This window comes from Orbicella franksi, chromosome 3 (assembly GCF_964199315.1).
Source record: "Orbicella franksi chromosome 3, jaOrbFran1.1, whole genome shotgun sequence".
Lineage (NCBI taxonomy): Eukaryota > Metazoa > Cnidaria > Anthozoa > Scleractinia > Merulinidae > Orbicella > Orbicella franksi.
In genome coordinates this window covers 17,858,819-17,880,000 of record NC_138147.1, presented here as the reverse complement: position 1 = coordinate 17,880,000, position 21,182 = coordinate 17,858,819, and the positions used below count along the sequence as shown (strand labels likewise).

At 39.4% G+C, this 21,182-nt stretch overlaps 1 protein-coding gene across 1 annotated transcript in view; it reads right to left on the bottom strand.

The window, feature by feature from the left end:
* LOC145481636 (ribitol 5-phosphate transferase FKRP-like) overlaps positions 1-5,794 on the bottom strand; it is a 15,209-nt gene extending 9,415 nt beyond the window's left edge. Inside the window, exon 1 of the mRNA XM_081460154.1 lies at positions 5,592-5,794. Within this exon, the coding sequence (XP_081316280.1) occupies positions 5,592-5,603 (12 nt within the window). The 5' untranslated portion in view covers positions 5,604-5,794. The remainder of the gene's footprint in view (positions 1-5,591) is intronic.
* Positions 5,795-21,182: the final 15,388 nt, after the last annotated feature.

The following is a 21,182-nucleotide window of genomic DNA, read 5'->3' as shown; positions in this document are numbered from 1 at the left end:
TCAGTGAAAGCCCTTGTAAACGAACACCATCGGGACGCGAAAAAGCCACGGTCTGAAACTGGAGGTGGCCGCTGACGAGAATAGTTCTCGTAAGCGGCCACTAGTTGTGAGGGGGAAATGGCCGCCTACGGGAGCTTGCCCAGCCTACAGGAAACATTTTTATTATTATTATTATTATTATTATTATTATTATTATTATCATTACTATTATTTATTATTATTTTTTGTTGTTTTATTGCCTGATCTGCAGTGCGGCGCGATAATGATGATAACTACATGTACAGAGTACTGTATACTGCAGTATTAGGACTGGCACTTGGTGATTGAAGAACACGTGATCAGTTGCCAGCATTAACATTAGCCTTAACCAGTCTGAGCCTTAACAGTCCTGCTCACTGAGACAAAAAGCAGTGATACAGTTTACAAATGTTAATAAGTATCTTTCAAAGTCAGGCGCAATTCTAATAGCTTTCAAGTATCCGTTTACGGGAGCTTAAAAACAAAAGAAACTTCCAGATCGTAAGCCCTCCAAGTGTCCGCGGTTGCTTACGAGAATGTTTGCTTATGGGAATGAGTAAATAAGGGTTTGGCGTCTAAGTGGCGTTGAAGTAATTTTTTGAGCCAAATTTGCCGGCAATAAAGCCTGAAATAACATACAATTTCTTCTAGAAATGTTATTAACATCAAAGTCATCGAACATGCGGCTTGTTTTTGTTGTTTGTTTGTTTCTTTTGTTTTTTGTTAGTTTTGCTGTTTAGGGAAATGAAGAATTTTATACGATAATCGTATTAGATTTATAAATTTTCAACACACAAAGCAGTGATCTAGAGGAGCCCCCCCCCCCCCCCTTTTATTTTGGGTAAAACAGAAAAAAATCGCAGAAGGAAGAAAAGCCGACAGAACAAGCAAAAAAAACGGCACTCCCCCGAAAATACACATTTCCAGGGAAAATCTTATCGCCACATCCAAAACGCTCTGGGAGGGCGGGAAGATGAGAGACGCTGGAAACGAGAATGCCCCGTAGGGAGAGACTCTCATCTGAAAAAGACCGGTTGCTCGTCGTACCTTTTAGTGCCTACAAAACAGGATTAGAGGTTCTTTTCAAAATTTCCGAAGAGCTCCCCCGTCTTTTTTATGTCGGAGCCCTCCCCCACCCGGGTCCAAAACACGCCTCAAACAACTGAATATAATACACCTTGGTAGGGCAACTTTTCTCGAAACGGCTGTAAACAAAACCGACGGGCGGACCTCAATCAGAGCGACTTTATTTGAGCAACAGTTAACCTGCGATCAGGCGTTTTTTTTTTTTTTGGAAAGAAATATAAGGGAGGGAGGGCATGATCGCAGGTTAAGCAACAGTGGACGGACCAAAACTTACTAGAATCGACCAAAGACTTTGTAAAACTTTACCCACTAATTACTAATCACTTTTCACTTGACTATGAAGGTGGCTTCCGCTCAATTTGTCGAAACATCACAATCAGTCACGAACAGTAGTTCTTTTGAGAACTACCCTCACCCGGACGATCACGCTATACGAATTACTTCTACAGTCTACTCAGTGACCTCCATATTCCACGAGAAGCACCACTAGATAGCAAAATATGTCATGGACCGCTACCTACGTTTTCCAGTTGAACAATGAAACTTGGACTTTACAGACTTAAAAGAAACTAAGCTGACCTTCGAAATTTCATCTTCCACTTTGCGTTAATGTAATGGAAAGTACTGCTAAAGCATTCGATACTGAGAGACTATTGAACTCTCCTAAAAACTAATCCAAAAAAGGCTCAACCATCTCTTTTGCCTCTCTGATACTTTGAAAAAAAAAAAGGTTAAGTCTGCATACGAGCCAAGTGGCCCATCAGGTCCGTGCTTATCTCTAGTTTCAGTAGCATGAAGCGATTAGGAGTATTTCTATTCTTCTCTGGATGGGATGTTAGTCCATCGCAGATTTACTCCCGGCACTAAATTCGCCAGTACTCATTTATACACCTGGGTGGAGAGAGGCACTGTGAGACTAAAGTGTCTTGCCCAAGAACACAACATAATGTCAACGGCTAGGGCTCGAACCCAGATCACTGGATCCGGAGTTGACCGCGCCTCCCACAAAAAAAATATTTAAATTTAAAAAATAAATAAATAAATAAAAGCTACTTTAAATAGGCCCTTAAAATTGACAGGTAATCACGAAGTTTCAGTTTCAGCGAATGATCCTCTAAGAGTATAGTCAATACTTTAAGTTTGCTTCAGTTATGATCAGACAAGCTGTCAGATGATCACTGCTATTCTAAAGTTTCCCTATAAGTTCACAGGCACATTGTCAACGAGTACCTCGGGGTTTGTCGAGTTGGCGTGCTCGCGAGTGCGCTTCTTCTTGTGGACTAAGAGCAAGGTGAGTACAGTAATCATGGGATAACCCGGAAACACTGACCCCCGGTCCGCGGACCCCCACTATGGACCGAGTCCGTGGACTACCCATGGACCGGTCCACGGACTACCGTTACGGACACTCTCTACGGACCACCCCCCCAAAATAGAATAAAGATAAGAAATAAATGTTTCATTAATGGGTTGTCCAATAAATTACTCATATCGGCGAAATTTCGAGTGTTACACTGTGCAAAATGTAATTAACACGCCCCCGCCCCCTACCCCCAGAAAAAAAAAATGCCTAAAAGCTGTTTTCAGCGTAAGGAGATGCCGATGACAAAAAGAAGGAAAGTTCTTAACTTTCATTCATGGCTCCATCGGGCTATGGAAGGTCTGTTTTTAGGTTGTTTAAGCTTGTTTCTATCTGTAACTCCGCTGAGCAAATTATGAAGCCTGGAGCGAGTTCTCGAATCCACGCGAGAATAGGCTGAACAAAATGGCTCAGGGGAAAGAGCACAAATTTCAAGCCGGCCTCTCAGAGGCTTCCCGGAGGCTTCCTGGGGGCTTCCCGGTCTTTTATATACTGTATGGCCGCAGCAAAGGAAAGGGTAATGTGTAATGATATAACTTGCGCCCGAACCTGAACCCAAGAATGCTACATTTGCACACTATAACGTTCGAAATCTTGCTGACACAAGTAATCTATTAGACAACCCGTAAGTGACATGTTTGTTTCTTATTTTTATTCTACTTTGGGGAGTGGTCCGTAGAGGGTCTCCGTAGGGGTAGTCCGTGAACTGGTCCATAGGTAGTCCGCGGACCCGGTCCGTAGTGGGGGTCCGCGGACTGGGGGTCAGTGTTTTCGGGTTACCCGTAATCATGCATTATAAAGACAATTAAAGCAACTACTCTGTTGCCAATTCCAAATTACATGTCAACTTGAGAAGTCGTGTGAACTATCACGTTAAGAGTGCAAATATGGCACGGTTCCAGGATTACAAGTTTCTTCTGTCTGCACGCTATCCCTAGCGCAATCCCGCGTGCATGCAATCCCCACAATACTCTGGGATTCGTAGTCTTTTGGGCAAGTTAATTCGAATTCTTATCCAGTTTCACGGTGTTCCTGAAAATTGTTCTATTAGTGAATTACATTTGTGACTCTTAATAGTTTGTCTAATACTAAAAAAAGTGAACTTTTCCTTAGGTCGAGCTTATGTCCTACTATTATGACGTCTTAATCAAAAGATTTTCCAGTATTTTTGTTCTTAATTGTCTTACAGGTCACACGTGTTTTCGTCTAATAGGGCTAAACAAATATTAAGCAACCATGGCTTACGGATCGAGTCTGCTTGTTTATTTAACATTATGATACCTTAAAGCATGAAAAGCATTTCGAAAATTAAACAATCCAGTTCGTGTAAATCAGCATTGCTACAAAATTTTCATACTAAGTGTATCCTGTGTATCGTACTATATTTCACTTTGCCGAGTTCAGGAGTGATTCGTCTGTTCATTAGTCTGTTAAGATTTTTTTACTCCTTCTACCGCATTAAAATGAGATGTGCCTGCCACCAGTGCAACAGATGGCCTGGTGGAAATATGTTTTGAAACCGTGATGGTTCGTAAGCCTGAGGGGTTAATTATTGGTTCGTTTTCATCAGCGTGGTAAGAATTCAAAACAAACATAGTTTTTTTACAAAGTCTACCGCCCGGAATCCGGGTTGTAAAAACGTCAGAGTCTGCTCCTAAAAAACGGACCCTTGCTTGACGAGGTGGAGGCGCGATGGGCTCGTGGTTAGTGTGCTCGACTCCGGATCGGTCCGGGTTCGAGCCCTGGTGTTGCGTTAGTCTTTTGCAAGACACTTTGCTCTAACAGTGCCTCTCTCCACCCAGGTTTATAAATGAGTAAAAGTGAATGCATTGCTTAGTGAAAACCAGCATCCCATACAGTGGAGAGTAGAAATACTCCTAGTCAATTCCTGCCATTGAAACGGGAGAAAAGCGCCGGCCTGATGGGTCAATTGGCTCGTATGTGGACTTGCCTAGACTGTTTTGAGCCAGTAAAAACGAATAAAATCCCATTACATCAACGACCAATTTTTTGTCAAATTGCAATATTACAAAGTCACGTCAAAAATACATTGTTGGAGGTGTACGCTGTCGTGAGACACATTATACCGTGAGATAATTGTGAATGTACACGCAAACTGGCACTGAAAATCGGCTAAAACCGGGGCAGGGATAGAAATAGTAAAGCTAGACACCATAAGGCATAGCTGCCATACAAAAGAAGATATTATAACAATCTGCATTAAAACAGAATTACCTTTGTTTGGTCTGATAGTTTGTTAGCCGGACACAATAAAACAATCCAGTTTAATTAAATAGTTCACAATACAGTCATATTCCTTCACTATGGCCATTTTTCCTTTCTATCTTTATTCGCGTCACGTTCAAACAAAAAGCTCAAGAACTAAGGACTGGACTCTGTACTTTTAGCGCTAAGTAAAATCGCATTTAAGGCGCAGTACTGCACAGTGTGACCTTTGAACATTCTGTTTCAATTGGTTTGCAAATATTCACTTTTAATTGTAATAATAAACTAAAACACCTGAAAGGGAGGACCAAAAATTAATTTCGCAAGTACTTTTAAAATCAGAGAGGCTTAAAACGAAACAAAAACAAAAACCAGAAAACAGAAAACAGATCAGAAAACTTTATGGTGTTGATAAATAAAGCGGACGAGCTCTCTGCTGCATGCAGCACGTATTAGTTGAACTGTGCATTGTTCTTATCTGACCGCGCGCAATCCTGTGGGGCGGAACATTGTTATCGCGTAAACGCGTAAACTGATCCCGTTTTGTTAGTGGCTTGACTAAGAAGAGCAGAGACTTTACAGTATTCATTTGGCAATAGTCTGGGACTCGGATCTCTTGGGGAGGTTACTTTCGCAGTTCATGTCTATAGCGGGAATCCAGTTTCACGATCTTCCCAGATCTGATATTTACCATTGGGTGATTATACTTTCGACTATTATTTTAAATAAATCTAAATATGTCGATTGTTTAAGCGAAACTCTCCTTGTTACAAGCTCTGGTGGGCGGCTGCGACAGTCAGAGAAGATGCAAATCGATGCACCAACAAAGAAACCACAATCATCCATAGTTTAATCGATTAACGCATGCCTAATGGATTTCCTAAATGGATTTTTAACTTACCCTACTAGCCATGATCGGGAAAATGTCCTCAGCCGAGTTTATGCCCTGTTGTACTGAATTAAGGTGTCTAATTCAAAACTGATATCAAGCTATTCCAATGGTTCTGTTGTTAATGTCCTTGGCAGATAACATAAGTGTCTGCATACAGATTAAATTGAAATCATCGATACGCGTGTTCTGTTGAGTTGTTTTTGCATATCTGATTGGCAGTTCAGTATTGAGAAGCGCATGAAGCAAAGGTCAATATGAAAATATTAATATTTCATGTCTTGAACACAACACATAATGTGTTTAAATTAAGTCCCGTTTGCGATTTTGAATAAACGGCATTTTAGTTTTCATAATAAAATTTAGCAATAAAAACAAGACTCAAAATAAAGACATATCTCTCAAATAACGAATAAACTAGCGTATTACATAACTACATGACATGAGAATACTTAAAAGCGCTAAAAGAATATTAAAAGAAAGACAGAAAATCACAATCCACGTACACAGAATAAACCTTGGCAGGTAGCAAATCAGGAAGTTTGTTGGTGCGACATAGTTCTTTGGTAGAAAGCATTTTAAAACGTAAGCTACCCAGTTTATAGACTGCGGGCAGTCTCTCTTTTCCTGGAAAATCCGTAGGGAAGAACGCAAAACGGTGCGCAAAACAAGAAATCGAGCGAGCGTGACTGTGAGCGTGACGTGTGAGCGACGATGCCGCTAGCCGCTAGTAGCGCGGGCGTCGGAAGACGTTCTTGCCCACGTTGCGTTCTTCGCCACGGTTTTCGAGGAAAAGAGTAGCCTGCAGAGCAGGCGAAATTTTTTCGAGCGAGCGCTCACATCGTAAAAAGTTTAGCCGCCATCTTGAATTTTTCATGCAGTGGAAGACTGGGGAGAGAAAGAAAGTTTTATCAAGGGGGTGAATGATGGGCAAGAGGAAGGATAGGGGAGGGGTGGAGCGAAGAAAACCACCGTCTAACATGGCGGTCTAAAAAGGCGGTCGCAAGGTTGTAACGCTAACTTGCGCCAATAAGACGCCTGCACTGCAGGCTAGGAAAAGAGAGACTGCTCGCAGTCTACCCAGTTTACTTCGCCTTTCGTTCGTTTTTTCGCGTTACGTTCGAAACAAGAAGCTCAAGGTCTTAGAACTGGGCTTGGCAACTTGACCGCTGGAGATCGCTAGGTGATCGTGTGAAAGGCACGGTACCGCACAGTATGACGTTTGAAAGAGCATTCACTAAGTCACATAAAAAAATCCAAAGCTTGCATGACTGTGGCCAGTGGCAGTGATTCGCCGTAATTTTACCTAGGCCGGTTAATGTAATCTGCATGCCTAAAAAGACTCTGTTTCAGTTGCTTTGCAAATATTCGCTTTTCATTGTAAATATAAACTCAAATGCTTGAATGGGGATCCCCAAATATTAATTTCACATCAGGGAGAGGAAAGTATTCAAAAAAATTAAGTACATTACTTGCAAACAATTTCGGACGCCTTATTTCGGACGTTAAATTTTAGGACACTTTTGTCTCATTTTGGACAAAAATCGGACAACAATTTCGGACATTGTGATTACACATAGCTAAAGTAACTTCACGCTTACAAAACACGAATTAGACTGAAGCAACATCTGTGAAATGATAGTTTTACTGCACCCTCAAGATTTTAGAGATATACTTAGCCAGGCACACAGCGTGGCCGAGTGGTTTAGGGCGCTGGTGATGTAATCCGGACGTCCTGGGCTCAGAGCCTCCTTGGGTTCCTCCGGGTTCAGGGCCTCCTTGTGGAGGCGGCGTGGCCGAGTGGTTTAGGGCGCTGGATTTGAAATCTGGAGGTCTCTGGTTCAAACAATCCACCCTACCGCTATCTGGATTTGTTCTCGGTAGCCCCGAGGTCAACTCCTCGACCGCGTTGTGTAAATAGTCAACTGGTCAGCCTCCAACTAGTTGGGATTCTTAATAGTTTATGTTATATATGAAATATTTGTTTATTTATTTACTGTGTCTCCAATTAGCACCTTTAATAGTGCTCAATACATTTGACACTTAAATAAAGTTATTATTATTCCACCCACTAGCGGGATTTGTTTCTCGGTAGTCCCGAGTTCAAAACCTCTGTCACGCTTTGCCTCCTGCCAGTTGGGATGTTAGGTCTATTTGAAATATTTGTTTCCTTCATTTCAGTGGCATAAACTAGCTAAGCTTAGTGCTTGTATAGCGAAGCGCGTGACCACTATAAATAAGATTTACTTTTTTTTTACATTTACATTTAGAAATAACACAAATATAATAACCATTTTTTTGCATGTAATGTATAAAAGCTTAAAACGAAACCTAAAACACAAAAGCAGAAAACTTTAAGGTGTAGATAAATGAAGTCAGGAGACGATCTCTGTGCTGCACACAGCGCGTATTAGTCGATCAATGAGCTGAGCATTAACTTTCTTTGTTCATTCAGGTATGTCCGAGACCCTCAAACTGCGAAGAAATCTTTTGCTTGACGCGGGCTGGCTCACAAATTTGCAGCAGTTTCAAGGAGCACGGCCTGATCACGTGCGCGTCGAAAGTTCAAGTTGTTGTTTCCCTAGGGAGTTAGTGAGTTTTGTTCGCCCTAGGGAGTTAGTGAGTTTTGTTCGCCCTAGGGAGTTAGTGAGTTTTGACCCACGACATGTGACACGCTCTCCTCCAATCGGAAAACGTATTTGAGTTGAGAGGTACAACAAAACAATTTAAAACATTGTCATTGAAATTAAACGATCTTAATTTGTATGGCAACCTAATTTGCACGGTGAACTGTAATATTCGCCAAAGCACCAAAAGTTCTAAGCCGCTGTGACAAAGGGAGATAAAATGGCAATATATTTTTACATTGCTATGTTTCCTATCCCTTGTTTAGAAGAATTTGCTTGGAGCTTTGGGCAGCCCAGTCTGGACGCGAGCGAACACAAGGCACTTTCGCCGGTTTATAGAAAGTGATATACCGGCTGCTTTCCACGAACCTCTAAATCACAAGGTATCGAAAGTAACATACGTTTCTAATCTTTGAAGGAACATTTAAGCTAGGAATATTCATGTTTTTTTTTACAAGACTTAGTGGTTGTTGCGAGTATTTCCAAAACCAAAGTCGCCGCATTTACCAGGTTACTAGGCAAAGTTTGTTGGAAAACTATTCTTCCGGCCCAAAATATGTCACTCTGCACATAGCGAGTAACCCGTTTCACGGCCTTTCCCACACATTTTACTACTGGGTTTTATTTACGATTATCTTAAAATAGTTCTTCGAATGACAATAATGAGGTCCAAATAGTCTCAACTGTTTAAAGCAAACTGAGTGCGCTAAAGAAAAATGCAGCAATGAAATTCTATGTCAGGCATTTTTAGCACAAACACGACCTTAGCGGTGTATGTGGGGTAACCAAAAGATGGAACAATCGGCGGGATCGGAATTGTGTCTGACTTAAGACTGAAAATCTTTCAAGCCCTTGTCGGCGGCTGCGACAATCAAAGAAGATGCACATGGATGAACCACGAAGAAAAACCCAATTAACCATAGTTTAATCGATTGACGCGTGGCTAATGTATTTCCTAATCAGTGTCAACTTACCTTACTAGCCATGATCGAGAAAATTTCCTTGGCCGAGTTTATGCCCAATATACTGAGGTGTGTAATTCAAAGCTGGTATCAAACTAATCCAGTGGTTTCGTTTTCAATCGAAAGGTGTGTCCCGGGGGATTGTTTGAATTTCTGATTGACGGTACAGTATTGAAACGGAAATAACGCATACGCCTAAATGAAAGTTTAACAAATTGACCTCAGTTTTTCATGCGTCTGTCCTGTTATTGATCATGAATTTCGTCGTAACATTGTCAAAGTAGCTTTTGGATCCGCAGATTACTTTGACAATGTTATGACGTCAATTTGTTTTTTACGATAACAAGCTGTTATTGTTCGCTCTTGCTCGTTGCCGCACCGCATAAAATATAAATTCATATGTCTGTCCGCTTATTGACAATGAAAATAAACCAATGTGCGCGTGAAAATTTCTGCAGTTATCGTAAAAATTAATTTTTTGTCTTGAACACAAACACTGCCCGGTAATGACAACTGGTCGCAATAAGCGTTTCTTGAAGCCGTTTTTGCAGGTATAGTATTAGTGAGAAGATCAAGGCCTCTAAGGAGTTAGATCATGTGTTATCACAGGAGCCATAATCGGGGAAGGAGACCGTAAGCGCACGCTATTTCTAGTATTGGGGCTGTCTATGATATGGGACAATTTTTCTATTTTTAGAACAAATTGCGCCATCGTGTGTGGCACACGAGCGTAGACGCTGCGAGGATTTTGCGGATGTAGCGCGGGGAAATGACGTCCGAAATTCCCGAAATGTTTGATGCTTTTGGCCCACAACTCAATACGTTCACGTCTGTTGGAGTTTTACTTCAGTATTTTCGTCGTAAGCTGCTTCAGTTTGAGTGAGGTAAGACAGTGTGGAATTTAGCTTTACATCACTGACCAAGTTAAGTTGTGTTGTGTTGCGTTGCTTCTTTTACAAGAGCTCCACATTACTCCACTGTGAGTTTCACATATGTTGAAGATTAACAGCTTTTCCATAACATACCAAAAAACTAGTTGGATATATTTGGATATAGCAGCGTTTCAGGACTTCAAAGTTTCACTCCTCTTGCCACACGCTTGCGAGGATTTCGCTAGAGTCTATCGCGACCGAAAACAGTTTCGCCTGAATCCAGTAAGCAACGCTTAATGTTTCATCAAGGCCCTATGAGTGACCATTATTTTATGTCTGTAGATGCTGCTCGGTTTTGTGTAGAAATCCAATAAATTGTCTATTGCCGATGAATAAGAGCATCTGCCGATGCGTGCTTTGTGCAGTCAGTAAAACATGACAAATTGCACTTCCGCACTTTCGTGTGAAAATGTACATCGAACTCATATAATATCTCTAGATTTTAAATACGTTTAAGGTTGATAAATGTGTGAGAACATATTAAAAGCTTAGCTGAAAATGTGTGAATACAGCAGAAATAATCAGCAAAGTTACGATGATGCTTTCTTTAAGGTGGCTGAACACAGTTTTTGATACCTATTTTTCATTTACCTTTTTCTCTGAGACCCTTGATCCCTCGGTCGTCAAAAATGGCAGCAAACAAGTTAACAACACAAACTTTGATTTTTTTGATGGTTAAGCTGACGTATGTGCCGTTGCCATGGCAACATGAATAAATATAAACAGGCCTTTAAAATCGGTTTTGTTTATTTGTAGAAAATCTAGTCATTAGATTTTCTTTATAATTTGCATGCAACAAGCTTGTAACGATTCTCACAAGTTAACACCATTTTGCTATTAATTTAACAGAGCGATCTTTAATTATCCCTTGTTGAAGGTTCACTGGAATACCTAAAATTTCCTTTATTAAATTTTAATTATTTTCAATACTCCAGTTACTTATTTCCTAAAGTAGTTTCTTGCCAAATTTCGTGAAATTCTAATGGTTCTCGAGAAGTAGACGTATTTCCGAGAGTGCAATTGAAAGGCCGCGTGCAAGAACGTCCCCTAGATTTTTCGGCCATTTTTGAAAGTGCTTAAAACTAGCTGAATTTTGGCATGTGGGCTTCGTTTCACCTGACAAACATTGCTCTGAAGTTTTTTTCGCTGGGTTGCTTTTCGTTCTCGAGAAATAACGTATGCAAAAAAGGCACACAGGTTGGAAAAACCGAGTGGTTTATTGCATACGCAATATCTCGAGAACGAAGCGAACTTTAGCGCGAAAACTACGGGACATTGCTTAACATACCTGAACGAAGCTGCATGCGAAATTTGGAGCGTTTTCGACAAAGTTCACCTTTGATTAAAATACCTGACTCCCTTTTCCCGCCGAGTCCTTCAAATAAACGAAGCCGGGCCTTTGTTATGATAAACAGAGCCGATCCTTTGTTATAATAGCCAAGCCAAGCCTTTGTTATAAGTCGAAGTCTCGCCTCGGTTTATTATAACAAAGGATCGGCCCGCCGCGACCGCAAGGACTTTGATTTTACTTAGAAAGCAGCAAAATGTCAATTTCACGCAGCTTATATAAGCTCAAATTTGTTGATTTCAGGTCAAAAGTGCTTAAAATGTTGACTCATGTTAACGCGCGACGGCAAGGATGTTGATTTCTCTTAGAAAGCAGCAAAATGTCAATTTTACGCAACGTAAAAGCTCAAAATGTCGATTTTAGGTCAAAAAAGGTTTAAATGTTGATTTCATGTTAACCCGTGACGGTAGGGATGTTGATTTCACATAGAAAACAGCAAAATGTTAATTTTACGCAACGTATAAGCTCAAAAATGTTGATTTCAGGTCTAAATAGGTAAAAATGCTGATTTCACGTTAACGCGTGACGGCAAGGATGTTGATTTCACTTAGAAAACAGCAAATTGTTAATTTCACGCAACGTATAAGCTCAAAAATGTTAATTTCAGGTCTAAATAGGTAAAAATGCTGATTTCACGTTAACGCGTGACGGCAAGGATGTCGATTTCACTTAGAAACGGCAAAATGTTAATTTCAGGCAGCGTATAAGCTCAAAAATGTTGATTTCAGATCAAAATAGGTAAAAATGCTGATTTCACGTTAACGCGTGACGGCAAGGATGTTGATTTCACTTAGAAAACAGCAAATTGTTAATTTCACGCAACGTATAAGCTCAAAAATGTTGATTTCAGGTCTAAATAGGTAAAAATGCTGATTTCACGTTAACTCGTGACGGCAAGGATGTTGATTTCACTTGGAAAACAGCAAATTGTTAATTTCACGCAACGTATAAGCTCAAAATGTTGATTTCAGGTCTAAATGGGTAAAAATGCTGATTTCACGTTAACGCGTGACGGCAAGGATGTCGATTTCACTTAGAAACGGCAAAATGTTAATTTCACGCAGCGTATAAGCTCAAAAATGTTGATTTCAGGTCTAAATAGGTAAAAATGCTGATTTCACGTTAACGCGTGACGGCAAGGATGTTGATTTCACTTAGAAAACAGCAAAATATTAATTTCACGCAACGTATAAGCTCAAAAATGTTGATTTCAGGTCTAAATAGGTAAAAATGCTGATTTCACGTTAACGCGTGACGGCAAGGATGTTGATTTCACTTAGAAAACAGCAAATTGTTAATTTCACGCAACGTATAAGCTCAAAATGTTGATTTCAGATCTAAATGGGTAAAAATGCTGATTTCACGTTAACGCGTGACGGCAAGGATGTCGATTTCACCTAGAAACGGCAAAATGTTAATTTCACGCAGCGTATAAGCTCAAAAATGTTGATTTCAGGTCTAAATAGGTAAAAATGCTGATTTCACGTTAACGCGTGACGGCAAGGAGGTTGATTTCACTTAGAAAACAGCAAAATGTTAATTTCACGCAACGTATAAGCTCAAATATGTTGATTTCAGGTCTAAATAGGTAAAAATGCTGATTTCACGTTAACGCGTGACGGCAAGGATGTTGATTTCACTTAGAAAACAGCAAATTGTTAATTTCACGCAACGTATAAGCTAAAAAATGTTGATTTCAGGTCTAAATAGGTAAAAATGCTGATTTCACGTTAACGCGTGACGGCAAGGATGTTGATTTCACTTAGAAACCAGCAAAATGTTAATTTCAGGCAACTTATAAGCTAAAAATTGTTGATCTCAGGTCTAAATAGGTAAAAATGTTGATTTCACGTTAACGCGTGACGGCAAGGATGTTGATTTCACTTAGAAAACAGCAAAATGTTAATTTCACGCAATTTATAAGCTAAAAATTGTTAATTTCAGGTCTAAATACGTAAAAATGTTGATTTCACGTAACGCGTGACGGAAAGGATGTCGATTTCACTTAGAAAACAGCAAAATGTTAATTTCACGCAACGTATAAGCTCAAAAATGTTGATTTCAGGTTTAAATAGGTAAAATATGGCGGCCGGAAAATAGTGTTAACATCTGGAACTTACTTTGGTTATCTGGGACAATGATTATCTGCACTGAACTAATAAACATCAAATAAGCACTTTTCCAAATACAGCAACGTCTTAAATGGCTAAAAATCACGAGATAAATACATATTTTTCGACAAACGCGATCGTAGCTTTATGTCACGCACCGCCTAACAGATTAACAAATTAACCCTTCTGCGCAACGTACGGGTCTCCATACATCTGCATGTCCGCTGATCCCAGAAGTTCAAAACACTACAAATCATGCCGATATGAAATAAAATCAACGCAACCTGGATCACAGATCTATGTTACAATCGATCGCTACTTGTTGGCCATTATTACCTTTGAATGAAAAAAGCCGAAACAATCTAGTTACCAGTTCGAGAAACGCGAGCAGAACGTGATCGCAATGCATGCCGGGAAGGGTCTTTACACCTCGTGCGCGGGAAAACATGGCGGTCGATACAAGACAAATTTTATCACTCTAAAACCAGTTCTCGCTTTCCAAACTTTGACACTAGCAACGCTTGGCAAATGGGCCACAACTCACGAGAGGGTATTTTTCTTGGGCAAGAAGTGCTCTTGAACTTTGCTGCCTGGCTCGATCTGACTTCGAACGCCGATAACACGATTACGGTATATCAGCTACCTTCGAAGTTTCAGAACACATTTTGATTCTTTAAAACGTGCTGACGACTTACGGGTTTATCGAGGCTTTATGATGCCTCTCAACCACCAGGCAGGCACACAAGGTACTTTAACACTATGCTTAAGATATTAGTTGACAGAGCTCTAATGCGGCACATCTCTTTTTCGTTCGATGGTATTTCGTTTGCCGCTCGATCGATTCACGTGTTGTGTTTACGTCACAATAACCGGTGTAAACAATCTGTTCCCAAATTTCCGCTCTATATACTATTTTCCTTTGACTTTAAGACAGCTAAGATTCAGTGGAATACACTATAAACAGTCTGCCTGTTTGCTATTCAACAAAATAATAAGGTTTCTTTTGTTTTTTTTCAACAAAAGATCTCCAAAAGATGCCGCTTGGAAAACTGAGCTTTTTGCATACGTTATTTCTCGAGAACGAAGAGCACCCCAGCCAAAAAAAATTCAGAGCAATGTTTCTCAGGTACAACGAAGCCTGCATGCCAAACTTCAGCTATTTTTGAACACTTTCAAAATGCCCGAAAAATCTAGGGGACGTTCTTGCACGCGGCCTTTCAATTTTTCATTCAATCGCAATTTTTTGACTTACTACGCATGCACTGCATTTAACTGGGTTTTTTCTGTAACAAAGAAAAAGCTGAGAATTGCTGGGTTTTTTGCATCGTTACCTTTTCTAACACGTCTTTGTGATAAAAGACTAAAGCCATCAATACACTGCGTTCAATTATAGAGAAAAAATAGCACAGATAGTGCTGGTGTTGAGTAAATAAAATGACCGCTCTATTGACGGCATGTTTGTTTTTTGCAATACTTGTGCGCGCGCTGAATTACATCAGCAAAAGCGCGCGCGAAAACTGTGTTCGGCCACCTTAATCAACTCGAACAACGATTTGGTTTTGCTGGTTGAGTTATCAAAACTCCTTGTCTATTTTATTTTCGCAGTGTAAAATTTCACTATGTTAAAGAAGCACATATGATGTTTGTACTCTTTTGCCGTTTATGAAAATTGTTGCAGCATCTCAGCACAAAAGATAACGGAAGAAATCTTTGTCAAGATTTGTAGACAATTGAAAACACCGACTAGGACCTGAGAGTGCACGCGCTGCAATATGCAAATGAGCTACTTGTAGTTGAAAAATGGCTCTAGCTCACCAACGAGCACTGTAACGAGTCATTGTAGTCAACTAATCATAAGCTTTGCGTCAGAAAACATTGAGCTAATTTCTATTGCTGGAAATTGAATAAATAAGAAAAATAGCAGATACACTGTGGTCTTTTCTATTTTGCAGTCGGTAACCACGTCAAGAAATTTGGTTCAAACTTTTAATCAAGGATTTAGCTTTCTGTCTGAATCAAACTTAAAATGTTTATTTGTGTCCGACACAATGTACTGACTGTAGTTTAATGCGTGCTCTTATGAGTCTGGGCTCACAAAGATTTTACAATTACTGGGAATGCGTTCTTATAATAAGCATTAAATAATGCTAAAATGGGGCATTTTCAATGCCTCACTGCTCCTTAACGAGCATGGGCACCCCCCCTTTTTTATTTCAAAATTGAAGTTATCATATGATAAATATTCAGTGGACAAAGTTTGAACAAAAATCTAGTGTCACTTTTTTTTCAGAGGAATTACCTTAAGGACGGTGCCTACTAATTGCAAAGGTTTTTGCGCCAGGTTAAGACCACAAGGAAAAAGTAGATCTTTGCAAGGGTTATTGGAATCCACAAAGAAAAATGGGGGTAGCCACGCAGTTTTTCGAGATAATTAGCCTTGAATCTCAACAAAAATGCTGATATCAGCATTTTCGTCAAAAAAGAAGGAAAGGATATTTCGTCACAGATTTCCATAGAATTCCCCTTTACATACAGGAAAAGCAAACACATTTTAAAAGATCTTTAAACTGCATGGCAAATGGTAACAAAACAAAAACATTTTTGATATGTTTTTGATAACAAAATCGTTGCAAAAGCGCTTTCAGCGTATCTGACAGCCTTCCGCTGGTTCAGCTAAAATACAGTCTAAATACCTTTTGCTCACAACTAGAAACTAATCACGTGTTGAATAGACTTGCCACTTCCATTTCATAACATAAAATGTAGTGGTAACCACGCGTTTTTTAAAGTTACTGATCTTTTTTGAAAACTTTTACGGTCCCCGTTACATTTTTTCCCGTCACCTCCCCAGTAAGTAAGACATTTGCGTATCTCGCACTTGTTTTCCGCCCGCATTACGCTATCTGCAGGTACATGTTTACAGCTGGATTTCAGTATAATTTTCGACAGATAACAGCTAGGTTTTCAGCTGGAAGACGTAAACAGTTAGTTGTTAGCGATATGCTGCTATTCTGTTGTTCCTGGTTTAAGTACAGGTTCATTAAACTTGATTTGGTCACAGTAGGAAAATTTTGCTTTCATTTTAGGCGTGTACGTGATAGCGTAGTTGATTGCGTCAATGTCAACCCCAGCGCGCGCGTGGAGCTAAACCATGGCTTGCGTGATGCGCAGAACGTGTGCGCACTAACAAAAGTAGGCACCGTCCTCAAAGTAGAAAAATTGTCCCATATCATATATATAGGTGCGCGCGGATCCCAAGACTTACGGTCTCCGTCCCCGATTATGGCTCCTGATTATCATTAATAATAACAATAACAATAACAACAACAATATTAATAATAATAATAATAATAATAATAATAATAATAATAGAGCGGTTTTCAATTGAGTGTCGTAAAACCAAAACCAAAGTAATTGTCTAATTACTTTCGACACTCAACTGAAAACCGCTCTAATAATAATAATAATAATAATAATAATGTATTAAAACAATCCGCATAAAAACAGAATCACCTTAGTACATGTCTAATCTGATAGACATGAGCGGGACGTTGGCATTTTCGGTCTTTCGGTTTTGGCTATTTTTTAGAATGGTTTTCCGGTTTTGTGTCGGTTTTTCGATGTTCATTGCGGTTTGCGGGTTTTCGCAGTGTTCCTTCGCATTTGGTTTTCGGTTTTTGTGAAAAATAGTAGCGAGTTTACGAATTTAGTATCCGATGTGGTTTCTGGTTTTTCCTATTTGGGTTCCGGTTTCTCTTCGATCTCAGCGCCTGCACTGATCTCCAATAGCCGCGAAACGCAAAAGTTGTACCGGTGAGCTTCCTCTGTACAGTCGCACGTGACTGATTGATTCAACGCTCCAATCAAACCTCCAAACTTTCAGGGTCGCCAATGGAAATACTAGATTAGGGACTTTCGATGAAATTCGATGAAATTATTGTTGTTTACTCTGTTTGCTCCACTAGTAACCATTGTATCAGATCGATTAGGGTTTTAATAATCGAGATGTGAAAATTCATTCGTTTTGACGGTTTTGTATGCAGTTTTCGGTCTTGATCGAATTTTTCCGCGGTTTCATGATTTTGGATGAATTTTTTTCTACGGTTTTTCGAATTTTTATAGAGCCCATTTTCCCCCTCTTTGTTGGCCAGACGTCAGTTAAGAAAACAATCCAGCTTACTTAAACACTGTCATAATTGCTCACAGTACAGTCAAGTTCTTTGACTACGGTCATTTTTCCTTTCGATCTTTCTTCACGTCACGTTCAAAACAAAACTCTCAAGAACTAAGAACTGGGCCTGGTACTTTGACCGCTATGTAAATTCACATTAATGGCGCGGTACCGCAGACTGTGACCTTTGGAAGAGCAGTCAAAGATTCTGTTTTAATTGGTTTGCAAATATTCACTTTTAATTGTAATAAGATACTCAAACGCTTGAATGCGAGGACCAAAAATTAATTTCACAAGTACTCTTAAAAACAAAGAGGTTTAAAACGAAACAAAAAAAAAACAGAAACCAGAAAACAGATTAGAAAACTTTGTGGACGTATAAGTTAACCTAATTGTACTTATCTGACCGCGCGCAATCCTGTGGAGCGGAACACTTTTATCGCGTGAACCCGTAAACTGATCCCCCGTTTTGTCGGTGGCTTGACTAAGAAGAAAAGAGACTTGACAGTATTCTTTTGGCAATAGTCTGGGACTCGGATCTCTTGAGTAGGTTAATTCGCAGTTCATGGCTATCGCGAGAATCCAGTTTCACGATCTTCCCAGATCTGATATTGTACCATTGGGTAATTATGCTTCCGACTATCTTAAAATAGTTATTCGAACAAAAATAATGAGGTCTGAATTTGTCGATTGTTTAAAGCGAAATGTGCTAAAGAAAAATGAGGAAAAGTATATCAAGCTATTCCAATGGTTCTGTTTTTTTGAAATTGAAATCGTCGATAGACGTCGTCAGTTGAATTGTTTTGCATTTTTGATTCAGTGGCAGTTCAAAAATGAGACGGACATGAAACACACATCAAAATGAAAATATTGTTATTTTATGTCTTGAACACAAATACAATCTTATTTTCCGTATATATATATATCGACACATAATGTGTCCTGTTAAAGTCCTGTTTGCGATTTTGAGTAAACGGCATTTTAGTTTTCCTGATAAAATTCAGCAATAAAAACAAGACTCAATATACTGTAAAGACATATCTCTCAGATAACAGATAAATTTGCATATTACATAACTACGTGACATGAGAATACTTAAAAGCGCTTATAGAATAGTAAAAGAAAGACAGAAAATCACAAACCGCATAGACAAATTAAACTTTGGTGAGTAGCGAATCATTAAGTCTGTTGGTGGGACATAGTTCTTTGATGAAAGCATTTCAAAAAGTAAGCTAACCAGTTTAATTCAACAAATTCAGAACACCTTACAGTGCGGCTACTCCAACCAAAGCCGCCCGACAATTTTCCACAAATCTAACGAATAAAAATTATCGAGGTCAACAATAGTTTTCCAAGAAATTATCCAAGAAATCAAGCTGTACATTACAAAAGCAACAGATTTGTGGTCATTTCGGATAATTTGTTGGAAAACTGTTGTTAACCTCCACGATTTTTAATCATTGAATTTGTAGTAAATTTTGTCGGGGGCCTAGTTAAAGTAGTCGCACAGTAAATTGTTCCTGTCGTGACACCCTTAAATTGTTCCCAGCACAATCAAATTCTGAACTACAACCATTTTTTCTTTCTCTTGTTCTTTCGCGTTCCGTTCGAAAAGAAGCTCAAGAAGTGGGCTTGGCAACGGTCGCAAGGTAAAATCGTGTGAAAGGCACGGTGCTGTACAGGTTCACTGAATTCCAAAAATGGTACAGCACAGTGTGACTTTTGAAAGAGTATTCACGTAAATCACATAAAAACAATCTAAAGTCTGCATGAATGTAGCCAGTGGCATTAGTTGGCCGGAATTTTTCATTGGTTAATCTAATCTACATGCCAAGAAAGATTATGTTTCAATTTGTTTTCAACTTCAACGTTTTATTGTGATAATTAACTCAAATGCTTGAATGGGACCCAAAAACTAATTTCACAAAAAATAAATTAAGTTAAATTAAGTAAGCTTAAAACGAAAACAAAAACCATAGTTAATGTGGGGAATGATTATGAAACCCTGTAAAGTTCTTTGTTGTATGTTTTTGTTCTCTCTTTTGGCCTTGACCGTGCCCAAAACACAATAGGTTTTTACCTCTTACTGAGAAAATAATCAGTAGCAACCTTTCGGTTTCGTAGTTTACGTGTAGTGTATGAGCGCAAAACAAAAGATTGTGCACGGTTGTGCAACATAAATCTTGCTCCGCTGATGTTTGCCAGGCTTCATAACCATTCCCCTCTATTAACCATGCAAAAACACAGCAGCAGAGATAAATCAAGTCAGAGAACGAGTTCTCTGCTGCATACAGCACGTATTAGCTTAGTTGATCACTAACCTAAGTATTTACTTTCTTTATTATACATTGTAGTCACCATCTGTCTTCTCATTGGCTAAAAGCCTACAGTTTAATTCCGAGAAAGAGCGCAACCTACAGATTATTCACTAATCTGCTAGCAGATTAGTGAATAATCTGTAGGCTGCGCGCGCAATGCATGATTTCCAAGAACAATGTTTGTCGTTATTTTCCTTAAAACAAGATATAATGAAACAATTAAGAGATTCGGCTGATAACACGTACCTCGACCTTGATTATTCCGGATATCACAAAAACCTCATCCAATAATTTTTTATTACCCATTCATGTATGCAACCACGATTAGAGCGCAAACTACAAGGGTCATATCAGTTGTCATTCAAACCGCGCACAATCCCGCGCGTAACCGCGTGCTTAAGCAAACGCGTTTTTTTTTTTGTTGTTATTAAGAGGAATGATATGATCACGGTGCATCACGGGTCACGATGCCAATAACTCGACGAGCTTTCTGTAAAGTGGAAAAATCTACATTTTTTCTAGCAAAAATCGCGTAAACTCGTAAACAGAGCCTTGTTTTGTAAGTTACTCGAGTAAGGAAACAAGAAGCTCGACAGTGTTCTCTTGACGATACCCTGGGATTCGAATTTCTTGCAGAAAGTAAGTCCAGTTTGGGTGCCTCCCTGGATATCTTTAAATAGTTCTTCGAGAAAAACTAATAAGGTTTAAATAAATCGATTGCTTAATACGAAGTACGCTAAAGAAAAATGCGGAAAAGTGTAACTTAATTCCGCGTCAGGTATTTTTAGCTCCAACAAGAAATAAGCGATGTATGTAGAGTAACGAAAAGATGGAACGATCGACGGAATCCAAGCTGTTTCTTACTTTAGACTTAAAATTTACTTGTTGCAAGTCCTCGTGGTTCGCTGCGACAATCAAAGAAGATACACATCGACACACCACCAACAAAACCACAATTATCCATACTTTGATCGAATGACGCGTAACTAATACATTTCTTACTAGCCAGAATTGGGCATGTTTTCTTAACCGAGCATTTGCCCTGATATCGAACAATTCCAGTGTTTTCGTTTTAAATTGTCTGCGCAATTTACACATGCGCTGGCATGTAATTAAACGAAACTAGCAGCATCG